General features: G+C 37.0%; 1 protein-coding gene and 1 long non-coding RNA gene across 3 annotated transcripts in view; both read right to left on the reverse strand.

The window, feature by feature from the left end:
- Positions 1-21,822, reverse strand: part of KNL1 (kinetochore scaffold 1) — a 28,079-nt gene extending 6,257 nt beyond the window's left edge. For both annotated transcript variants that reach the window (XM_064513319.1, XM_026115527.2), the window contains exons 1-15: positions 21,708-21,822; positions 20,090-20,151; positions 19,572-19,627; positions 19,068-19,107; positions 17,909-17,946; positions 17,511-17,563; positions 10,893-16,121; positions 9,984-10,128; positions 8,844-8,911; positions 8,625-8,723; positions 4,682-4,797; positions 3,713-3,803; positions 2,036-2,152; positions 1,247-1,334; positions 394-474 (exon numbers count right to left, since the gene is read on the reverse strand). In XM_064513319.1, coding sequence (XP_064369389.1) covers positions 394-474; positions 1,247-1,334; positions 2,036-2,152; positions 3,713-3,803; positions 4,682-4,797; positions 8,625-8,723; positions 8,844-8,911; positions 9,984-10,128; positions 10,893-16,121; positions 17,511-17,563; positions 17,909-17,946; positions 19,068-19,107; positions 19,572-19,627; positions 20,090-20,151; positions 21,708-21,803 — 6,379 coding nt within the window. In that variant the 5' untranslated portion in view covers positions 21,804-21,822. The remainder of the gene's footprint in view (positions 1-393; positions 475-1,246; positions 1,335-2,035; positions 2,153-3,712; positions 3,804-4,681; positions 4,798-8,624; positions 8,724-8,843; positions 8,912-9,983; positions 10,129-10,892; positions 16,122-17,510; positions 17,564-17,908; positions 17,947-19,067; positions 19,108-19,571; positions 19,628-20,089; positions 20,152-21,707) is intronic.
- A 1,240-nt stretch (positions 21,823-23,062) lies between these two features.
- On the reverse strand, positions 23,063-23,753 carry LOC135328556 (uncharacterized). Its single transcript, XR_010389562.1, has 3 exons — positions 23,691-23,753; positions 23,524-23,593; positions 23,063-23,091 (listed from the first exon to the last, which is right to left on the reverse strand). It is a non-coding gene; the product is annotated as an uncharacterized LOC135328556 (long non-coding RNA).
- Positions 23,754-24,926: the final 1,173 nt, after the last annotated feature.

A 24,926-nucleotide genomic window follows, 5' to 3' on the forward strand; every position in this document is an offset into this window, starting at 1 on the left:
AACTTGCTGTGCTGTCCTTGTTCTTAACAATATGAAAGAATCCAACTCGATGGCTGTTAATCCTACTTGGATATAGACATGTGATGAACAAAGGTTAGTAGTTATTGAACAGTCCAAGTGCTGGGTATAATAGCCAGTACACACTCTTCAAGTCACTCTGTTCCAGGTTCTAAATTCCATTTTTCTGTGGGGGTGGGGGGGGAGGGGGAAGACAGCCTTTTCATATTTTAATGTCTATGTGCTTAGCTGTACCCAATGAGGTTTTAAAAAAAAAAAATAGTAGTTTTTGCATTCATATCAAACTTAAGAGACGGAGGGAAGGAGGGGAAGCAGTGTGGAGCATCACCATCTCTAAAATTTCTAAACAAAATGCAGTTCAGCTGGTACCATTACCTTCCTCTAAATTTCTCCCCTTGGACTCCCATTCCGCCATTTCATCACTGCAGCCTGCTTCACATTCTTCCCAGCCAGAATCTATGGGAAAGAAATGTCAGAAGGTCTCAGCAGAACTCCCAGATTCGATGTTTAGATTCCATTTTATTTGTCTCTGGGTTCTATAATTGTCAGAATTTGAAAACTAGCTAAGAAAAAACATACAAGAAGCCAAGAAGGGTATCTATCAAAAACCTCAGGAACTTTAGCATTAGATAATGATTAAAACTCATTTTATTATACAGTTTCAAAGCTGATACAGTGCACTTTGATTTCCACTTAAGGCACTGGAAGAAAATTCATTAGAAATAAAAGAAAAAATACACAGGGCATTGCTATGCTGCAGTCCCAAGTATTGATTGTAAGCTTGTGTAAACACAGCTGAACAAGTTTTGACCACCCAGCTTTGATACTGAAAACAGTACAGTCCTGGAGCACAACACTTAGCCTTGACTCTCTGCCAGGATCACTGGCACGTTTTGCAGCCATTTTGAACTGTGTGCTGCCAGCAGCCGTACTAGAACATTTAGCCAACCTGGTTACATGTTCAAAGACTACAATTACAATTCTGTATTTCAGCACATACATACTCCTAGTCTTTGTATGGTGTGTAAGAAATTCCTATAAAATAAATTTGCAGTCATGAATGAAGCTGATTAAGCCTAACAGATTACTGGTAACAGGGGAATTTTAAAATTCCAAGCAACTACCAAACGCAGGATCTTGAGGTGATCATTTAAACAGGAGCTTTACTGAAAAATAAAGGGACTGGATGAGAAAGCAGCAGATCAATCACTGGCTTGGAAACACTTACCTGCTTCCAAAGCAGCAAGACAGCTATCTGCCTCTTTGAGAATTTCATCCATTTTTGCTATCCTTGACTGTAGTTTCTCCCATTGTTCCTAAGATGCAAAAATTGGACTCGTTTGCAGTGTGTTTTTACACAAGTCAATGGCATTTTTTAAAAAAAAAGTTGCATGTCTTCTGGGACCACCACATGGATCTTTGCTTGCTAAGAGACTAATTAAAGGAACTGATGCAATCTGTCATTAGAATGAAGAGGTAGACTGACAGACATTAAGGCAGTAACATAAGAAAGTACATAGGAAAGCACAGGATATTTAACAATCTTCCCACTTTTATTACAAAGGGATGAGATGAGACGTGTAGCTAAATAAGTTTCTCAGACTTTTAGCATGTGCAAGTTTCTGTTATCTATCACAATGCATTATTCTGCATTCCCTTGCTAGTTACTAATACTGACACATTACTACAGTCTAAAGAGCTCGTTTCTTTTAGCATTTCCCATAACACTCCTTTTTTTTTTCCTCCTCTGTAACTTTACTTGACAAAATCCTTGGGCAGAAGGTTCCTATAGCATAAGTGCAAGAAAAGAGTCACTGTCCCAATGTGTTGTACATTTGCATACAAATAAAAGGGAAACACATTAAATAAGAAGGAAACTATCAAGAGAATGTACACTTACATACATTAATTATGCTTCTAAACTTGATGGCCCTGGCTTATACTATTTTAAACAGGGATAAGTATGGTAGAAATTCCTCTTATAAACCTAACTCTTTACTGTCACCTGGCACATTACCTGTGAGCTCTGCAACAATTTGCTATACAATGTCACTTTCCCATTGTGAGCCAGGATTTTACTTTCCTTGGTGAAATAGGATTTCATTTTGTTCAGTTCTGCTCCAAAGCTCTTCAGCTGTAACGAGTGGAAAATATAGAAGAGAACACAAAAAAGAATGTAAAACAAAGATTGTTCAATCAACCTTCTAGACTCTTCTTCCCTTCTCTGGCACTGCTTCTCCTGCTCCCATTTCTTTAGTAGCAGTATTACATGACAGTTGCAAATAGAATCAAATTGCAATTTGGATAATCCCTAGTAACTCAATACAATGAGCTACTAAAGCAATAGATTTTCTTAGCAAAGATCCAACAGGATGAATATCCTTTATTCATATAGGGTGCAGCACAAAGAAATAGCATCTGATTTTAACAGCTTAAACAACTAAAGATGCCTTCGCCATAAGACAGAGCAGCTTCATTAAGTATGTCAGATGTCTCTCATCCAAGTTATTCAAGACATTCAGAACCCTCCCCATTATAGTTAAGGAGGCTCACCGAAATGCTTACAGAAGTCCAGACACTATGCAAACTATGTGAAATAAACTGAAAAAAAAGCCACCTGTCTTAACAGAACATAGCTACAGATTAGATCGTTCAAAATTTTTTTCCAATAGTCATCAATCCAAAGGCTGCAGAGGAAGACACAAAAAACTTTTTTCCTAGATTATTTTAGATTTGCCCATTTCCACTACGTAGTACCATTCTAATTTGAACGTGTAGAAATTTGCTTCATAACCGTTCAAATTTGTTATCCTTAGCCAAGGGTTCCGGGTGCTTATATTGTTCATAACTACATTTTTCCTTAATACAATTAATATCCTAGCCTCAGTGATATCCTATATCACAGAGGTCTGCAATCTCATTATGAACTATGAAAAAATATTGTCTTTTATCAATTCTGACTTTTTATTTTCATTGAAGAGGCCTTTATTCTTGCCATTAAAACCAAGGAGAATAGAATCTTTTGATCTAGCTTCTCAATACTGTTTGGGATATTTTTATGATATTTCTTGATTTTAGATGCAAATGTTTTTGGAGTGCTTTTTTGTGCCCATTAGCAGTCTTTAAATACCCTCTGGCCTCATCACCTTCTGTTCTGGTATGCAACATCATTGTTGAACCCCAAATTCTACATGCAGAGCAGCCTTATGTAACAACACATTTTCTGTTCATTATATGTCTTACAATGTTGCATACCTTTCTGAACTAAATGCAGATTTAAGTTAATGGACAATTCTGCTCCAATGATGGATCTACAAAGCCCCTACAGTAAGAGTAGCTCATTTTTTTCCTTCCAATATTGCATTCGTTGCCTAGGCCCCTCTGAAATTCCTCATCTTCTCTGCCCCCAACTAACTTAAATTGTCAATTTCAAGTTTTTCTGTTTTATAGCAACATATTCCCTCTAGTATATTAGAAAGGACACATGTCCTTGCACTCAAACCTTCTGCTATATTAGAAAATAATACTTTATTTCAGTTCTCATAGAGGTCTTTCATCCACAAAAATACTTTGCCTTGTATCTCCTACCTGCCCACTGTTAGTCAGACCATTCTGGTTCTTGTTTTATCTGAATGCCTAAATTAACTTTACTTCATTATGTAAAAGTCAACATTATCTCTTCACACAATATTACCTCTTCATCAGAGCAGGTTCTCATCACTTCCCACAAACTCTTATTCACATTCACCAGGAGTTGATCCTGGACACTTGCATAAGGTTTTAATCTGAAAAAGTGGAGAAAAGAAGGAGAGAAGAAAAAAAAAAAGGAGAGAGAGAGAGAGAGAGAGAGAGAGAGAGAAAAGCAGCTTGTTGCAACTGCACTGTGCACATAAATAAGCACATTGGTATTTGTACACTTCATTCCCCTGTTCTAATTAAAACATGGAAATGTAAATATTTTCATTTAGTAGGGTCTTACATCTTAAACAGACCCTCCAAAGCCTTGATTATATGTGGGCCATGTTTGTTAAACTGCAGTGCCTGAAGCAATGTTCCCCTTCTACAGTCTTTTTGCTGAGGGCAGCCCTGAACACAAGGTGGAGAGTTAGAACGATGATGAAATAGAAAGTGAGGGTAGTAATGGGACTGGAAAAAAAAAATCTTACTGTTGGTTTTGCATTTTATCATGAATTTTGATTTGGCACTTAAATTGTAGCAGGCATAATGAATCAGACTATAAGTATCCCCCAGATGAGAAAATAAATCATGATAACTTTATTTCAATCTAATAAATAATGAAAAATTAGAGCAAACAACAGATCATAACCTGTTACAATTCTGCTTCCTATATTTCATCATTTTTTGATACAACTCAAAGTTTTACTCTAACTCTTCTGATTTGCAACTGAAGCATAATATTAATAAGTGATAAGTTATTTGAGGAAAATCAAACTTTAATTATCTCCATAAAAACAACAACTCTTCAAGATTTTGCCCTATATAAGTACATAAACTGGGTGCTAGCATAAAGTAGGTTACCTATCATTTTCTGTTTTTTCCCCCCATATGTGATGTATTAACTTTATTCAGGCCATTCTGCATGCAACCTGAGCTGAAAAAATAAAATTACTAATATACCCAGTGAATGAAAAACCAGACTTACTCATCTATCATCTGAGAAAGGATCTGGCAATCTTCTTCATAAATACGCAGCTTGGGGCGATACACATATTGGCTGAAAATCAAGTCTTCTGGAGTAGGTGGTGTGGTCACTGCATACTGGGGGAAAACAAAGAGGGATAAAATTGTGGGGGGCGAGAAAAAAAAAAGATGCATACTTTTCAGAAACACTAGCTTCCAATCCACTTGTGCACAGAAGCCAGCAAGAGACTTGGAATCTTTATTGTGCAGAACAGAAAAGAAAAACTAATGGAGGCAGCCTGACCCACTAAAACCATTTTTTTCATTGTGGACTTGTCTTGTTTCATTCTGAGCCAAGATAATAACATAGCCTTAGATAATTCATTTCACTTTTATGCCCCATATTTCCTCATGTTTAAATATGGACTTCTTGTTGGGACATATGCCTCATCACTATTGCTCAAAAAGCTAAATTGAGAGTGATTAACTTCCTAAAATGGAGACCTAAGAAATATGTGCACATTATCCAGCTAACAAGAATGCTCTAGAATAGAACAAAATAACTATGCTTGATTCAGAATATGAGCTCTCAATTTTCAACAAGCCTTAGGCATAGCCAATAAATAAGATGGCAGTATTTCAGATAGTTACCTATATATTTAAGCACATAGATTATTTATGCTAATTCCATCCCTTCAGAGAAAGCTTTCAGTTTTCTTATCAGTGATCAGTCACTACTGAATGGCATCCAAGTTTTGTAGGCTTGCTGAATATTTAGAGACAGCTCAGTATAAATACATTTGCAAATTGAAAGTCTAACCTGAACTTATAAGACTGGATAGCATTTTAAACAAAAACAGAAGAGATTTAAAAAGCATAAGGAAAGCAATTTAATCGGTACAAATTATATTAATTTAGCTATCTTTTTATCAGCTTTTTTTCCTTTATATCAGAATTTTAAAGAATTTAAAAATGGACAGACTTTTTACATGAAGAAAGTTGACTCTTATGTGACCCCCACAGTTCCTGTCTCCCCTCAGCTTTTTAACCTTTCTCTTTACATCTTGACATGGAACAGGTAATGCTTTTCCTAAGAAGACAGAGGGCCTAAAGACCTCACAGCCAAGGTGTTATGAGCATAGCTTTATTTGGAGGCATGTTCACCATTAATCACAGTTTGGTCCATAATTCAAGAACTCTCTTGATTTCCTTGTTCTTGCTAAGTTGACTCACAGGTATTTTCTTCAGTCAGCAATGAAGGAAATGAACAAGGGCAGAACACAATACTCATCACATCACATCAAACCCATCCTCAGGTCTGTGCCTCAGCTTCCTGTGCACTAGCAAAACAATGTCCACGGTTTCAGTCCTTGCTTCCAGTCCAAGAAGATATCTAAACTTCTAACACAAATATTCTGCTGACATCTTCACCCTGACAATGTGGTATGTTACGAGAGTAAGACTTGGTTATACAGGAGCCAGCGTTCTAAGGAGCTGATCTGAAGCACTAGAATAAACTTCACAGATAAAACATTGTCACAAATAAATCACTAACCTTGAGAAAGGTATGTTTTTGACCATGTCTTTTCATACATAGGAACTATTTCGCTATTACACTTGTAACACACAGACATACTAAAACTCCCTACCAAATGATAATGTCACGTCATGCGTTCATTCCTGTTAGAGAAGGAAGAATGAACATCATTCGGACCTATTTAACATTGAACACACTACTGGAAAGTTTTCCAGTACTGTAGAATAAGTACTGCCATAGAAGAACCTGCCAAAGCTACTTCTAAATTATGCAGACACTGCTTAGTTTTTTCCACTTTCCAGGATAGCTTCTCTACAGTCCCTGGCACACTGTTTACTATGCCAGCAGACATTGTACTCAGTAGCAGGTAATGGAAATATTTGAGTTAATTCCCCATATACTTTGTTAAATAAATGCTAAGCATTGCTGTTTTTACAAATCAAACATTCTCTATTCATAAAACCTTAAACTTTTCCACCTCAGAATAACGCCTATGTGTGGAAAATGAAACAGCTAATTCACAGCACTTTATTACGTAATCTTTTAAGGAGTAGTACTTGTTTGTGAAAACCAGAAAGATTAGAAAGAACAATTCCAGCATCCAGTTAGAAATTTATTTGGCTACACTAGTGTGTACAAATAAGCATGTCTGAAATGCTAATCTTCAGAGAGCTTACAGGATTAAAAAAAAAAAAAAAAAGGTACCTTTACTGAAACTAAATACTGGCATAATAACTGTAAAATGTAAAAATCAAGTTGTTAAGAAACATACAAGCTGTTAAAATAGCATACTAGGGCAGTTTTCTTCTCAAACTAGAGGAAAAATATGAGAATGTCTTTTAGCAATTTTTGAATGTAAACAGTTACAACTCAAGTCAATGGAAAAGTTCATACTTTGAATACTTTCAAATTTGCAGTACAACATACAGATTATAATGCTTATCCAAAGCCAAGGAGTGAATAATAATAATAAAAAACAAACAACTTCCAGAATTTGTTTAAAGATTTGCATAGCAAAACTGATTGTCCCTGAAAATTCATCTATTGTACTGATGGAAATGACAGGGAAAGCCTAAAACAGACATTGTAATAGGGAATCAGTCTTAACTGGAGTTGCTGCATGAAGTACTGGAAAGCTGATACACTCTAAAATTAAGCACAGTTCTTTCTATCTGGACAGTTTTTACCAAGGCTTTTCTCCCCCCGCCCCATGCAAAATGGGAGAACTTAAGTCCAGGTACAGAGTAAACTTAGCTTGAAGAAAGGGTCCTCGTAACTGTGTGCAGACTGAAGCAATCCAGATGCTGCATGAACAAAACCATGTTACAACTAAAGGTAAGTAAGGTTTTTGCATAGATCTCAATATACTTTCAGACACCATGGAGCAAAAGAGGTATCAGAGCTAAGTGTGGTTAAAAGTATCAGAACTGCTAAGGCAAAAAGGAAAACAAATCCCTTCTCATCTTTGCTAGTTATATGCTGTTATATTGTGAAGAGCAGAACTCAAAGTTACTGTTTTAACCAGAACAACCTGAAAATCAACCTTACATTCCATTTACAGAATAGGAATGGGATAAGCTATGGGTGAAGGGTTAAAGATAGACTTCAGATAGGTTTATAGTAAGAAATCCTGCTTTAAGAATTAAGTTGCATGAGATGGATGGATAAAGGGCATCCCTCTGTCCCAAAACTGCCTAAGAAAATCCCAACCTTCGTTTCATAGTCACCCCTTTCCCTGTTTTCTAGATGATTGCAAAATAAAGAAAGATTACTGCCTCATGCAGCATCAAGTTAGCACCAATGAGTGGTACTTGTCTGCATGCAAAAAAAAGTTGTTCCTATATCTGCGAGAATTTAATGGAAACCTTGCTTCCATTCAGGTGGTGGATATTGGAACAGGGTTCAGGCAGAGCAGTCTTAAGAGGCAGGAATAAAGAGCATAGTAATATGATGGTGAAGCACTTATAAAGAAGATGGTAGAACAGGTAGAAGCGGTGTAGGGTAGCATTTCAGGATTCTGACTTCAGTGGCTGATGGTCACAGTAAGAAGATAAAGTGAAGAGGTTAGACTGAGTTTCTAATTCTTACTTTCAAACTTGCCATACTTAAAACAATCTCAAAAAAACAAGACTTGCATATTTATCCAAGAACAGGGCAAACATGAATATGAGGTCCTTCATAAAGAGATTGAAATCTGTTCTATTTTTCAATAGTAAGGGAAAAAAAACCATCAGAGGTGAACAGCAGAGAGAAAAGAGGAAGCATCTGGTTGTTTAACAGATTTGCTAAGGTGGAACTGACTCCTCTCTTGACTCATTTAATGGCCTTTAATCCAGATCAATTAAAAAACAAAACAAAACAAAACAAGACAAAGAGGAATAAAATTTAAGGTCAATGATATTATGCATTTGAGAGGACAGATACTCACGTTGGCTGGAAGATGGCTCTGCCGGGGCTTCTGAATTGGAATATGGACTTGAAGAAGTGTAAAAAACTCCCCAACTGTGATAACACCACTCTGAAATTTCTGCAAAGGTCAGTACAAACATAAATACATTCTTTAAACAAGAATGCTTACTTGCATGCATGCACAGAAATATTGTTCCCGTTATGACAAGAAGTTAGTGTCTCTCAGCTATTTACATACCTCCCATAAATTATCTTCACAAATGCTATCTGTGAGAAGCTGAGATTCCATCTGACTGCTTCGCTGAACTACAGAAAAAGGAGATTGCTGTAGTTAAAAGTATTTATATGGAAATACAAATGTAAGGTCATTAGCTCAGGAAAAAAAGCAATTTTAATGTAATATTTGACCTTTATGTCCATTTCCGCTGCTGAATGAAGTTACTGAGGAAACAACTACTTAGGATTCAGTTGACAAATAAGGAGGACTAGATCAAAAATGTAATGCTGGAATATAAATTTGTGTCAGATTAGTAATGAAATAAGAGTTTGTTCTTCTAAGGGTGGAAAGCCATGATTAACAAACTAAACAGGAATAAATCTGAGAAGCAGACTCCAAACAATTCATGTAGGGCGTCTTAGGTAAAAAGAGACCAAACAGCAGCTGAGCTGCCAGCACCTTTCAGGGTAAAAAGATGGCTTTCAAGTTCTGAGTCAGCAAGAGCTAGTTTCTCACTGAAAGGAAAAAGTCCAGCTTCCATTGGATAAGATGGAAGTTTCCATGGCCACAGGGGCAAAACTGGAAATGGTTTTGTAAAACAGATGAGATATCATTGACTGGGTGAGTGGTAGAATTCTGCCTGATTGTGAGATCCAGCTAATTGGCAAGAGCTGAAACATGCAAGCTGAATCCATTTAAAACCAGGTGGATGTCCCTGCAGTGCACTCTCAGAACTCTTTCCAAGAGCACAGTGCTGAGACGTGCAGACTGATTCTGTGTGGAATCAGCTTAAGACCATCCCTGAGCCAGCAGAGTTTGAGCTGGGGCTTTGAACTGTGCTAAAGTACCTAAACTGCCTCTCCAGCTCATAGCCTCCCCCGTGCAAACAAAGCTGTACTTCAGTTCTGCCACTTACTTTCTCCCCATCTCAGCTTTCCTACAACAGCTTGGCTTCTTGGACAGCCAGAAGGTAAAAGCATGTGAACCAGCTGGGCAGGAAGCCACGACACATATATTTAAGTCTGACAAAAAAAGTTATTCTAAAATAACACAGCAATGTTAACTTTTCCAAGATGAAATACATGCTATGAGGAGGCTCTGATTTGATTAAGCCAAAAGAACTAAAGAGTTTTGAGGCAATTACTATGAATAAAGTCTTACTAGTTAATTCTGTGTCAGCCTTAACAGAATCCAGAGAGCTGCTGGTGTTAGCCTGAGTACAATCAGGGCTTTTAGCTGATTGATTTGGAGGATCTTCACCTTCATGAATTTCTTCTTGGCTTTGAGAGACAGTGCCAGAGGTACCCTAAAATTAAGCAAGTTAAAAAGAAAAAAAACAAAACAGAAATAAATTGGCATGGTTATATGAAAAAATACAAGAATAACACAAAAAATAGTTTATATTGCTGTTTTATTTTTCCTTTCAGAATTGTTTCATTTTTATCATTTAACATTTAAATCAGCATGACAAACCAGCATATGGCTACTCAAGCCATTTCCTACCCTGGCTCATAGGAAGCGAAGCGCCAAAATCCTTCATTCACTTCTCAATCAGAGCAGTAGCCATCACAGCACATTTTTCCAGCTTTTGAAATTAGAAAGTTTCTACTGATGATGATCAAAATTATTTTTAAAGTTAGATTTGCACAGATTTTCTTGTGCTGTCTATAATAAGTCTAGTTTAAATTAAACTAAATGGCCATATTTGGACTTAAAAAAATTGTTTTAGGCCTTAGTCGGTCTTTATACCTAAGTAACAACTAGCAAACAGCTCAGTTCAGAAGACTAGGAGTATTTATTCCTGAAAGGACTAACAGGGTACTATGGAGAGAATAATGTAAAACTGATATATCCCTTATTCTGTCTGGTTTTAAAGATTCAGGAAGTTTTCACACATCAGTGTGGTTCTTTCATTTTGTGACGGCAAAACAAGAGAAATATTGAGAAAGACATAACAAACAGATGGTTAAGATAAACAAGACAACCTACTGATATATGTGTGCACCCCAAAACTTAAACAGAAGTCCTGCTAGTGTTCACTACCTCCTGATAATAAGTGATTAGGCTCACCTGCAAGTCTTGGGAGGCCTCACTATCCGAATATTCATCCCTTTTGAGCTTCTTTAGCTGTGGAAGATCCTTTTCAGCTTGTTCCAAAGCTCTTTTTGGACTGTTACAGGCTTTTGTCTTTTCAGATTGAGTCCTTTCATTGTGAGAGATTTCTTTTTTGTATATCTCATTGCAGTCTCCTTCCAGTTCAGAACTTACAGATTCATTTGAATCCATTTCCTCTGGGCAGACAGGAAGAAATTCTTCTGCTATGAACTGAGAAAGGCTTAGGTTCTGCCCACTAGAATTGCTGTCACCTGGGGTTTCACCAGTGTCTGGGCTTACTTCTGAAACCGGTGCTTCTACTTTGCCTGAAGATTTTGCATTTATGTCTTGCACACTAGAAACAGAAGGATTTCTTCTGTTTGGTAATTTAGGCAGAAAGATACCTAAAGGGACATTTATTCCTTGATATTTATCCTTAAGTGCCATGCCTAAGTCTGCAGGTATGGCAGCAGCTCCAGATTCAAGACACATATTCTGCTCTTTAGTGGTATTTTTTCCTAACCTCAAAGTATTCTCTGGCTGAGCTGATAATTTAGGCAAGTGGTCAACAGGAATAGTTTCAGAAACAGAGACAACTACAGATTTCCTTCTAATATTTTTCAGTTTTGAACAAACATTTAAAATACCTGTTAATTCAGGTGCAAGAGCGGGATCTATTTGATCTCTTGGAATGTCACTGACCAAAATCTGCCTGGTTTGTTCAGAGTTTAATTGGAAATCTTTTGGAAATTTCTCCCCTTCCGGTGATAGCCCCTCATTTTCATTTGATTTGTTGTTAGGAACTGGAACAATTCTCGACCCATCCATGGCTAAATCTGCAGGTGGATATTCATGTCTAGATGAATCATCTTTCAAGACTCTGCTTCTTTGAGTACTAAGTGCATCAGGAGCACTCTTCAAAGAATCTGACTGCTGGATGGGAAGTGAAACATGAGATACCAGATCTTCACTTCCTTCACTGCAGTCCATGACACCATCACCTGGAAGCTTGAAAGACACTCTCTTTGATTTCAGTTTTCCTAGATGTACCAGATCTTGACTGTTTACAGAAAAAGAATTATCCATGGGAAGGTCAAGATTTTGTGGTGCGTGGACATCCAAAGTGTCTTCTGGAAGCGAGACAGCATAAACAGAATCTGGTATTGCATCACTGTGGCCTTTAATAGTTTCTTTTTCACTAGGAAATACAGAGGCTGATGAAGCGGAATGGTCAGGCTTATCCTTAGATTTTACGTGATATTCACCAGTCAGGTCTCGTGTACAAGAATACATTCCATCTCTGCAAGAAGCTGACAATGCACTATGCAAGTCTGGTTGCTGAGTGCTTTTACGTGACACTTCTTGCTTCTCGGATTCTTTAATATTGTTGTTAAGAGCAATAGTATGAGATGCAGTTATTTCCATATCCCCTTGGCTGTGTGTAAGCACAATGGTTTTATCAGCAGGAACTGAAGAAAAGGCTGGAATGGACCTTCTATCCTGTAGATCAATTTCATCACTTAATATAGCTGTATGAGTTTTAGTGATCTCCATATCCTCAGGCAAAGTAAAGATAACTGTTCTGCTATTTGAAACAGCCTCCTGTCCAACCTGCTTAGCTAGGTTTAATCTGTCCTGACATAAGACTCTTTCAATACTGTTATCAACAGTCATTTCCATGTCAGTTTGGTTACTTGTAAACATAATTGCTTTATCAACAGAAGTTAAAGGAGCAGACTGATTGTGCTGCCTAACTTGCAGAGAAATTTTTTGCAAAGCTGCATTATGAGTTTTAGTCATTTCCATATCATCCATAACAAGCACAGTAGCTCTTCTATTTGAAGGAGCCTCCTGTCCAATCTCCTTATCCAAGTTCAGTTTGTCATCACATAGAACTTTTGGGATAATTTTATCAGCAGAGCAAGATTCAGTCATTTCCATGTCAGCCTGGTTACTTGTGAACATGACAGTTTTATCAGGATGAAATGAAGATAGAGAAAAAAGTGCTACCTTATCTTGCGAGACAATTTCATGGCCTATTGCAGCTGTATGGCTCTGTGTGATCTCCATGTCATTCTTCTCATCACTCGGTGAAAATAAAAGAGTCTTTTCACCTGTTGTTCCCTTCAAGCTTTTTCTTCCAGGCCTATTAGCTATGTTTAGAAGCCCTCGAGATGCAGCCTTTTCCATAGATTTATCAATTACAACAGTATCAAGTCTAGTTATTTCCATGTCATCACTGTATGTAAAAACGCAAGTTTTATCTTCAGGAATTAAGGTTATGTCACTGTTTGAACTTTTAGGCTGTAAAATTATTTTATTGTCTGCTGCAACTGTATGACTTCTGGTGATGTCCATATCAGCATCATCTGAAAATATGGTAGTTTTCTCACCTGGACGAGACAAATGCTGTGAACCAGTCGTGGTTAACATTTTCTTGACAGATACCAAGGAGTACACATTGCACCCAGACTGCTCCTGACTATTTACATTCATCATGTCCTCTTTTTTTAAGGACAACGTTCTATTTTCATCTTGAACCACATGTCTGGGTACTGCTTTTCTTTCTGCTAGGACAGTATTGATGCTTTGATCAGGAACTTTTACTGAACAGTTTTCAGTCAAGTCCATGTTTTCACCAGAGGAAAATACAACTGACTTTTCCAGAAACAAAGGCAACTGGGAATTTCCCTTAAGTTGTTCAGTTGTGTTGGCTAATATTGGCTCTTCAGCACATGTCAAGTGCAGCCTATCAACTGAGTGAGGATTTTTTAAATCCTCTTTTGAAGAGGCTGTTTTACCGGTCAAAAAATCTCTCCGAGAATCTATTTCACTTGCCAATACTTTGTTTACTCCCTCCATTTTATTGTTTTTCTCTTGCCTGTCAGAGTTTTGGTAATTTGTGTTCATTCCTAATATTTTTCCAAGTTGTTCATTTCCTTTAATTCCAGAAGGAACAGGCTCACTACCAGAAATAAAAGAACCATTTGGAGCAAAAGGAACAACAGCTGGTTTATTTGAGTTCATTTTGAAATCCCCACATTCTATTGTTGCAGTCTGACTTATAGTGATATCTACATCAGAACCACCAGGGAAGAGGAAGGTCTTGGTTTGCAGCTGTTTAGATATTACATTACTTTGATTATGATTATTCTCATAGTCTAGCACTGTATTAATAGGAGCAACATCAAGGGCAGCAGTATGAGTTTTGGTTATGTCCATGTTTTGATCATCTGAAAATATGACTGTTTTATCATTTGCGCAGAAAAATGAAGCATTCAAAAGGTTTTTTTGGAAAAACTGAGATGCATCAATGTTTTGCCTTTGCAAAGACATGAATGCACAGTTGTTAGTGACAACATTCTTAGGAACTTCCTTCTTTTGCTCTTGTAATGAACATACATTCTTTGCACTGGAACTCGGACCACTTGCCTGAAAGTTTGTTCTTCCAAGCTTCTTATTGACTACAGTCACCTCAAGATCTTTAGTATTCATTTCTATAGAATGGCGACTTTTAATATTCACATCAATATCCATCACCTCAAGATTTTCCTTGTCCATAGCTAAAGAACTTGCAGCTTCACTGACATTTTTGCTCTCATTTTTACTTGGAATTATTTTACAATGCATTTGTTTTGCCTCTGCTGTTATCCCAATGCTTTGATCGTCGATGACAACAGCCTGGCATTTAGTTATGTCCATTTCTTCCTGGTCATTTAAATTGGGAGAGGTAGATTTAATACCAAGAAAGCAAGGTTTGCAGGCGACAGAGGTGGACACACCAGCACGAAATTCATTTCCTACGTTCTTTCTTTCATCCTTGACAACATAAGTTTTAGTCAAGTCCATATCTTCTCCTGAGAATATTACTGTCTTCTCACCTGGCAAAGAAACAAGTAGAGAGTTTGCTAGTCTGTGCTGAAGTCTACCCTTACAAATACCAGTAGAAACTGAATTTGCATGTGAATCAAAACCAACACTCATGGAAGCAGTCCTGTGCTCTTGGGTCACTTTTTCAGTTCTTCCATCTGAGCCACAAGATAGTCCAAGTGCACTGTTGTTATATGGCATAGAAGATTGATTATCTGAAGATAGTAGACTTTTTGTAACGCCCCTATCATCATCATGTGCTGGATGTGAGTTTTCTACTAGTGAAGAGTTTGTATTAGCTGCTTTTTCAATAGCTTTACTACGTGAACTGCCAATTTCCTTGGTACTTTCATTATCGATTACACCTGTATAATTCCCAGTGATTTCCATGTCATCACATGTAGAAAAAACAACAGTTTTATCACTTCGGAAGACAGTGTCAGAAGAAATAGATCCTGGAATCCCAGACATTGTTCTGGCCTGTTGTTCAACAGTTTGCAGTGCTGTAGTATCTAGCCTGTTTTCAACATTTACCATTTTCTTCTCTGTACAAAGTTGGCGGTTCTCCTGAACAATTAATTGCCGATTAGATGCTCTCTTTAATATAGAATTATTACCTAATTCTGTGGCTGGGAAATCCTTTTTGAAGTTTAGACTTTGATTTTCAACATTGGAGAAGGGAAAAGACATTTTTGCGGTATGACTAATTGTCATATCCATACCATCATCTACAAATGCCTCAGTAACATCCGCAGGTACTAATTGCTCTGGTGGAGCCTCACAGATACCAGAAAACATAGTCTTAACATCAGATGCCTGACATTTTGTAATTTCCATCCCATCATCTTGCCCTCTAAAGATTTTTGTTACATTGCAGGTGGCCTCTGGTTCATGGGAATATACATATCCCACTGATGATTGTGCCATGTCTTCCGAAACTTGTGAAGGGACAAAAAAAATGTTCTCTTTTTCAGGTCCTTCAGTAGGATGAAGCGCCTTTCCATTTGACTTCAAGCTCATCAAAAATTCATTGAAATTTATTTTCTTTACCGTCGTAGCATCTGGTTTCTCTTCAGAAGATGGGCATGAACGATTTGTAAGATCACAGGCAAAATGAAATTCTTTGTTCGTTTCTGACTTTTCATTGTTAGACTTTAACCCAGCCAGAAATGATGTGATATCTATTTTCTCAGCTTTGTCAGTCTGATTGTTTTTCAGGTCACGTGTAATCACTGCAGTGTGACTAGCTGTCATATCCATTTCATTTTCATCTGAAAAGATAACTGTTGTGTCATGCCTATTTGTTCTTTGAACGGTGTTGTCTGCATCGTGCCTCTAAAAAAAAAGACAAGAAATGACAGTTACTGACACTTATCACAAGTGACACAATAGTTTATTCTATTTAAAACAAAGGTCAACTAATGTAGCCCTAAGGTTACAGCTCCATCTTCTTTGAAGAAAAGAAAAACATACTGCTTTGATTCCTCCTGGACAAGCAATAGCAAACACGTTCAAGGAAAGAAGGAAGATTGAATTATTACAGCATATTGTATTTAAATGGCATCTTTTTTAGAAAGAATGTCTCAGTTTTACTGTTAGGCAAAGACTTATATCCAGACATATCTCAGCATGTAGCTGGACCAATCTTATGGATCAGTATTCTTTATTTCTCTATAACGTGGCTTGTGCCTTTTCTTCCTCATTGCAGGAGAAAACCCTGCTTAAAGATGCATGCTCCCCAGAGCGGCAGTGCAAGCTGGAAGTTTTAAAAATCTTTCCCATCCCCGACCAAGAAGATTTTAGGCTCCTTAAGGATAAAAATTGGCCAATAACAGAATATGATACTATATCTTATCAAACATCATGAACACATTGATCAAGACCAACTTCATGCTTACTTCAAATTACATATGATATTTTATAATGCACAAAATAAAGTACATTAGAAAAAGCACAACTGTATGGATTACATAAAACAAAGAGAGCCTAAGTTTCAATTTGACCATTATAGCCTTGTAGTATACATGTTCTAAACTACACAAGATTTTTTTTTTAAACTGCTTTTTAACGGGCCTTTTAAAACATGCTTTAACAAGGGCTAACATACTTTTATAACCCATCCCTTTAAACTCAACACATAAGCCAGAAGCCATTGCAGCAAGGGAGACTGTTTTGGCAGTGACTTTCTTTGAGAAAGTAGTGCCATAACATCATGACTGAAGTGTAAGACAGTTCAGAAATTTGGTGCAACTGTACCTGCAAGAGTCTTAACTAAAAAGTTTGGGTCTTACCACTTGAGTCAACTGAAGAACTTCAGTTGCATTCTAGTGTCAGTCATTGCAATTTTTCTAAACCTTTTAATGGTGGTGACAGAGAGTACATTTGTGTATATCTGTTCTATACCATGGAATAAAAAGTATCTGAGCTTTAATAACCAGACCTATTTGAAACATAAGCTCCTTTGCATATTCTTAGATAAGAGTTGGAAAGAATGGAGAAACTAACTCAGGGACTCAAATTAGCACGCACTTTTAAAAATAAAAGTTCTCAGTATCATAGTATAATGCTTACCAGATTGAGAACATATTTGAAAAAAAAAAAAAAAAAAAAATACCCTTGAAAAATACTTGAAAACATAGAAGATTCCCCTTCAGAGGAATTTTACATGACCACAATGATTTATCTTTTTAGGTACAGCACAAAAAAATAAAAGCCTTCATATACCTCAGTCTGCTGAACCAATGCCTGGATTGGGGCATGAAGCAAAGTGTCCATCCCTGTCAAAAGAAAAAAGGAAATACTCCATTTGTTGAGCTCATTTTATTATTATTCTATCCACTAAACTGAAGACCTATACACTCATTTTATAAATATCACTGAGTAAGCACAATTAAAACCAAATATATCCCAAGATATATTTTCAGTAATCCTTTGAGCATGTGGAGAAACTACCCATACTTCGACAATACAATGCTTGTAAACAGCTTTATGGGACAAAGTGTGCTCATGTAACAGTTGTGTCAGCAAGGAGACTGTTCTAGGATTATCAAAAACACTCTAAGAGAATCAGTATTTTGGGATAAAAATCATCGCTTTGTTGTTCAATCTATTTTAAAACTCACCAGTGATCTCACACTGAACAGCTTCAGGTTCTTCATTTCTGCAAAAGGTTTAGGTAAACAGCTTGTTAAAAGATTTCAAATCAGAGGGCTTCAGTAGTGAAAGGCTGAAAATTCAGTTGCATAGCCAGTAAGGAACTAGGCAGCAGATAAACACTGCAAATAGGTCTGCAATATATTCTAGTTGAAGTTTCACTCTTACTGACCCATGAGATCCTCTTATCTTAGCATGCCATAAGCCATCAATCAATACAACACAGTTGACATTTTTTTCCTTCAGTAGCAAGTAAAGAAAGAGAAAAGATTAATTATTTATTTTTAACTCCAACCTTCCACGGTCAGTTATTCCTTTCTCTCTGGGGAATTGAAGCTGCGTCCTTAAAGCTTAAGTTTGTTTCTTTGTAAAACAAAAAGCCGCGTATACTGACCAACTTGGATGGTTTTCAGCCTAACTTTTAATGCCTTCTGCTCTTCACCGTTTTCTTTACTTTCCTCTTTTGAGGCCAAGAAACCTTAGCTAGAGTACTGATTTTTTAATATATGCTGCTGTATAGGTTTGAAACATTCAAAAACATGAGTTAACTACACCTGTACATAAGCTGTTTCCTTGCTATACGTTTTAAACACAAGAAATTCCCCTTCACACATAGAAGCTGTCTAAATCCGTTACTTTACTCATCAGTTCATTTTAATTTTAAAAATTCCATCATTTTGTTTTATCTAGACAAGAACTTTGAGGCTGGACTAGCATTTTATCTCTGAGGGGAGAAAGTTATGTTAAATAAATATCTAAGATTATGTCTAACAGACATGGAATCTGCGAGGTCTTTCTTGGCAGACATTCACAAGCAAAGAAACTTGGAAAGGGGAACTTTCAAGCCATGATTGTCTATGTATTTATTTATTTATTTATTAGAAATCTCTGTCTTTTTGTGAATGACCAACGTTGCTGTATATACTTTTTTTGTTTGCTTGTTTGTTTTACAGAATCCCTTCTCTCACCAGTTAAAAATCATTCAGCAATTTTATATCTAAGATAAATAAGTATGATGCATTTGTCTGTTTCGCTAAGGAGAAGCATTTTAACAGTTGCATGTCATGTGAAGAAATGTATTTGCAGGACAGAGCTCTAGAATAATGGGAAATCTTTTCCCAAACTTACTGATTAAGCAAGACTTGTTTCCTTGTATCTGCTGCACACTCTAAAAACAGTAAAAATTAGAAATTAGAATGTGAGAGACAGCATCAAAACATTCAAAGACAAGAGTAAACTGCACAGAAAAAAATGTTCTAGAGTTCTCACTCTTGATATTCCTTTCTACCAAGGCAACAGCCCTGAGAAGCAGAGCAGTTGAAACTGCATTGGCCTTTCAGATCCTTCCTAGGTAATCTTTGACAGAGGGACCATGCCATTCTGCTCAGTTTTTGTTTGATGCAAAACCCCGAATAATTTTTTTTCTAGGTGTAGTTTGCCTAAAAAATAATTCCTGCTCTGAGCTACAAGTTCCACAGTACTAGGAACTAATAGTTTCTTAGTGCGTCCATCGTAAACAGCTGACCGTATCATCCCCTATCAGTGACTGACAAGCCTACTTCTCAAATTCAGGCTGAAATCTTGTTGCTAATAGTCTGTGCATCCTATCAGCAGAAGAGAAAGGAGTTTTACCTGTATTTTCTCCCTCTGTCACATTAGTCTTAAGATCTCTCTGGAAGACTCTGCAGCTAAAAACAAAATAACCAGTTTTTGAAAACACAAGAAAGAAAAGTTAAAAAAAACCCCAAAAACAGCCCTAGTTTCAGTCTTTTCCCCATGCTGTATGTTCTGAAATCAGATGATCAAAAGCCAGAAGCTTACAGAACCCAACCATACTCTCCAGTGGGAAAATCCGGTTTAGTGATTTTTTTCATCCTAAATATGATAAAGTTAATGGGAAGCAATAATGCTAAATTGTAGGAAATTCCCTCTTAACAATTTTTTTCCAGCTAGGAAGAAAAAATGAATTATGGCTCTCTTGCAACTCAGAACTTATGAGTCTCAATATAACAATAGTCAACAGTTTCTTTCCTTGAATACCCACACATTTCCGCAAACAGTGGTTTTAGAGGATAACAGATTATTACCAGTAGGCTACCTTTTATGTTTAAATAAAGGATGTACATCTGCATCCTTCAGAACAAACTTACTTTATGGTGTCCGCAAAGCTGACACGGCGAGAGTTTTTACGACGTTTTTCCATATTGACATCCTGACAATAAAGAACACAACAGTCTGATATACAGAGGACAGTTCCTATTCCACAAGCGACAAGAGGCACAGCTTTTCATCAAAAAAAAGTGTGCGTGCGTGCACACACACATCAGAACCCAACAAGTACATGTATTTATTTACCAGCTTCCTTAAACTATTTTATAGTTCTCCAGCTCTTCTCCTCCTGACCTATAGATTCCCATCTCAGAAGAAATAGCATCCAGAGAAGATCATTTTATAAAAATTACCAGATACAAGGAACAGAACTTCAGTTACAAAGATTTTTACTCATATCGCCTTTTATATGAGGGAAAAAAATAGGTAGTTGCTTAGCAAGAGAGCTGCGGGATTTTTTTCTTTAGCTTTCCATAACAAGAACTGGAAGAAAAAAACCCCACATTTTTGTCTTTGAGAGAAAAGGAAGGATGCATGAAAGAATCAAAAGGATGCATGAAAGAATCAAAGTTACCATAGAAAATTTTGCTACTGAAAGATGGTGTTACTGAATACACAATCATACTACTGCAGTGTTACGAGGTATTCGACAGTGCAGTATTACATATTCTGGAAAGCTAAGCCATCATATCACCACTGTGCAGTTCTTTGCAATAATCTCCCCTAAGTAGCTCAGTCGCAGGACAATTGAGCACTCATTGTTTAAGAAAGCAGACAAAGTGTTCAGGGACCGGCCTGATACATGCACGAGACTAACAAGGCCTGTAATTTACCCCAAACAAGTTTTTAAAAATGCAAGCAAACAAGCAGTTATGAACAATGTCAAACTACTACCTGTGATACTGTTACATTGCTCATTAGCAATATTGTTCTTCATTGCTAACGGATTATAGAAGTGAAGACTTGCAACTGAGCAGATCCTCTAAATAGTAAGTTAGCCACTTCTAATACTCAACCCAGTTTTGAAATGGGTATTGTGCATAGATATTTCAGGGTCATATTTCACATTCTGAAGAAGTTATTGGAGATTTTTTTCACTGTTTTCACGTTCTGTGATCAGCAACAGCTATTTATGGGATGTGACCAGAACATTAGTACATAAAACAAATCTTAAGTAGAAATGATGTTAAAAAAAATTCCAAACTGAATAGTCCTATAGTCGCAAGCCCTAAGAACCAACAGGCACTGTAAACATGGAAGATATTCTGTATGTAATTCTGGAAGAAAATGTTTATTTTTAGTTTTTATGTTAACTAAGTTTGCAGGGTAATTTTTTTAGATGTAAAGCTATCTTAATGACTTCACCAGTTTGAACACCAGCAAGTCAAACTTCAAGTAAAATGGACTGTAGCAGAAGCAAATTATGTCTATTAATCTCTGGTTATTCCTCTTTTCTTAACGGAAGAAACATTCTGATGTAAAGAAAAGAGCATTAGATAAACTTGATGTATTATAACATTTACTACTTCAAATATTATTCTCCCTAAACAGTTATTACTATAAGTATTTTTATTCTTGCCCCATTCCAATGACACAATTTACTCAGCAACAAGCTGAAAGTGTTACAAGCATCAGCAAGGAAGGATTTAACAGACCTACCTGAGTGAATTCATTCCCACTTCCAAGATCATGAAGGGGACTTCGTGGGGCCTTTAAAATCTGAAAGAAAATGTAATAGTTGAGAAGATGAGCCATAACTAAAACCAAAGAAAGTATCAAGCAGCAAGCAAATGGAGTAATAAACTGCAGTTTACTCACAGTTAGTCTACAAGCAGTTCAAGATATCACTTGTGCAGAAGAAAAATTACCATGAATCACCTGGCATGACTTATAATTTGTTTTTGCATTGGGCACTTGTCCCAGACTCTGATCTCGCTTCACACCAAAGCACCATATGCAGGAATTCAGTTAGAGTTATACTTTTTTCTGAGATTGTAGGAACAGTCAAAGATTAGAGGTACTGGATTTGGCATCTCATATAAGATGAGGAGGCTTTGTTGTAAGAGAGTAAGTAGAAGTCTCAGGCAAGCTTTTGCAGAAAAATCTTTCCTACCACAAAGATTTTAACTGAAAAGCAAGGGAGGCAGAGGCACGATGTTGGATCTTAGCTTGGGAGGTAAAACTGCAGTGGGATGGGAAAAAAGGAAAGGAGCATAGGCAGCCATCCTATTCTCTGCCCTAAAAAACGATGCATCCCAAAGTTAATGCCTTGTGTCTTCTTTGGGAATGATAGGCTTAAATAAACAAATTTCAAATAAGTAAGGTAAAGCAAAACTCCAGTTGTGGTAAGCTCTGAAAAGTGAATTCAGCCTTAAGGAAGGATGTGCAGATAACATTAAAAGAGAATTTTGTATTGGTAAACATTTAGAAAGAGAGATTTAGAAAAAAATTGCAGATATAAGTTAATTTGTAAAATTATTTTGAATCCATAACCAAACAGTTATACTAAAAGAACGCACTAGAAAAGCATGGTCTGCATTTATGAACATGTCTTCTTCCTGACTTTTTGGGGGGGATGGTGGGGGAGGGAGAAGAGAATGGGTTAATTGTCTTTCTGAATACCGAGTTTGGTCACTTATGCCAGAAAATTACCAGATGTATCCATATACACCGACTTCAGTTGCAAGTCTTTCAGTGCAAATTGCATCACTTTTTGTCATGCTGCTATGTGAACAGCAACGTTTTCAGACTTGAACACATCAACCCACCCATACACCCAGCAAACTGATATTTCAAGAGAACTCAAAAACATTGTCAGACAGAATTTATAATAGCCATCAGTACCACAATCAAAAACTCCCAAAAATCTAGTAGGCTCTTTTTTTGATTTTAGAATGTTTTTTCTTCAGACTGATAAGAAAATGAGCCTGCCTTTACAGCTTCCCTTTCTTTTACTCACACACCCATATGGTTTTATTTTGGGAAATGACTCAAGTTACTCACGGAAGAAAGCCTTTTCCCTCTGATGCTCTCTGTATTATCACTGGAGGGGGGGAAAAAAAAAGAAATGGATATTAGTCCATAACCTTGCAGCAAGATGTATTTCTTGAACAATACTGCCACATTTTTCCAGTTAAACTGATTGCTTCATTATTGTAAAAAATGTGAAATTACATTATCAAGCTTGCCTGGAATAGTTAATTCCAGCACTAGCTCCCAAAAATAAGATTTGGAAAATTCAGCAGGTTCCCCTCAATCCCTCACAGTCAGTTAGTCTCCAGACGATCCACTGCTATCAAACTTCCTCAGAGCTTTCCTATATACAATAAAAGCAACTCCCTGCTCCTCCTCTTCACAATGGACAATGCATTTCATTCCAGAGGTGCCGAAGAGCACACTTGGATTAAGCAACATTTCACCTCTAAAGACAACAATATTTATACCACAATAAGAACCTTATGAGCTTTCAACTTACTTTTCCATGTTAGGGTCCAAATAAATCTTGTCCATTTCTGAAGGATGTGCCTTTCCTATAAAATACAATACTGAAATGCAAAAACATTAATGAACCTTAGTAAGGAAACTGCACACAATTACAAACAGATATTAGCCTCAGTTAGATACCATAACCTTTCTCTCCACCTTTTAGTCACAGAAATGCACTGAAGTTTGACAGGGAGCTCTCAAGCCCACATTTTCTAGAATGTATCATGATATTAAACAACTGTGCAAGGCAGTTTGATTCTTACTCATTAGGCATTCTTTTATTTAAAGTTAAGATTCTGCTAACTGTTGGAGATAAACATGATCAAAGTTTATACAATGCAAAGTTTGCTGTGGCACCCAAGACAGTTCTTCATTCACTACTTCTCCCCCCAACACATCATATTTAGACCAGTCCAAACAACTGGATTTCGATATTCCCACTAGCAGAGAGAATGAGAACACTTCAAAAAAGTTAAATGAGGGGCTAGTGAGCTAACATGCACTGATAGGATGCCTGTGTTAACACAGGCTTAATATTGCCTATGGTTTTGCGTAAACCATGACAAAATTAAAGCCTTTGAATACCAAGAACATAACCTCAGTCTCCTGTGGACCTGCCTTAGGCCACCAAAAAAACCCCCAAACAAACAAACAAAAAAACACACAAAAAACCCCATAGAATCAATGCTATAAAATCCATACATGCAATTTTCTGTGCTTTTTCCTTGATTTCAGTGATGGTATTTATCTATATGCATCCTCCCTTCTTTCACTATGCAAAGTATACCTATGTGGGCGCTATAAACAATCTGATAGCATGTATCATATTACTTTATTTTTACCCTTGCTAAACCTCAGCAAGCAGTGTCGTAAGAACCCTTGCCTTAGGCAAGGGCCAAGTGAATTGTAAAACCGCAGAAACAGAGAGCTCTGCACAGAATTGCTCAGCTTTTGCCTTTCACAGAATCACACAACAGCTGAGGTTTAAAGACCACCTAGTCCAACCCTCCTGCTCAAAGCAGGGTCCTGAGCAACCTGCTCTAGTTGACATTATCCAGCCAGATTTTGAATATCTTCAAAAATGGAGATTCCAGAACATCCCTGGGCAACCTGTTCCAGTGCTTCACCACCCTCACTGTAATTTTTTTTTTTATGCTTAAATCGAATTTCCTGGATTTCAATTTGTGGCCATTGCCTCTCATCCATTCACTACATACCACTGAGAACAGTTGGGCTCCATCTTCTTCACACCCTCCCGTCACAGGTTTATACTCACTAATAAGATACTCCTTGACCTTTCTCTTCTCTAGACTAAACAGTCCCAGCTCTCTTAGCCTCTCCTCCTATGTCAGATAGTCGAGTCCCTTAATCATCACTGTGGCCTTTTCCTGG

Source organism: Dromaius novaehollandiae, chromosome 5, assembly GCF_036370855.1.
Source record: "Dromaius novaehollandiae isolate bDroNov1 chromosome 5, bDroNov1.hap1, whole genome shotgun sequence".
In the NCBI taxonomy this organism is placed as follows: Eukaryota; Metazoa; Chordata; class Aves; order Casuariiformes; family Dromaiidae; genus Dromaius; species Dromaius novaehollandiae.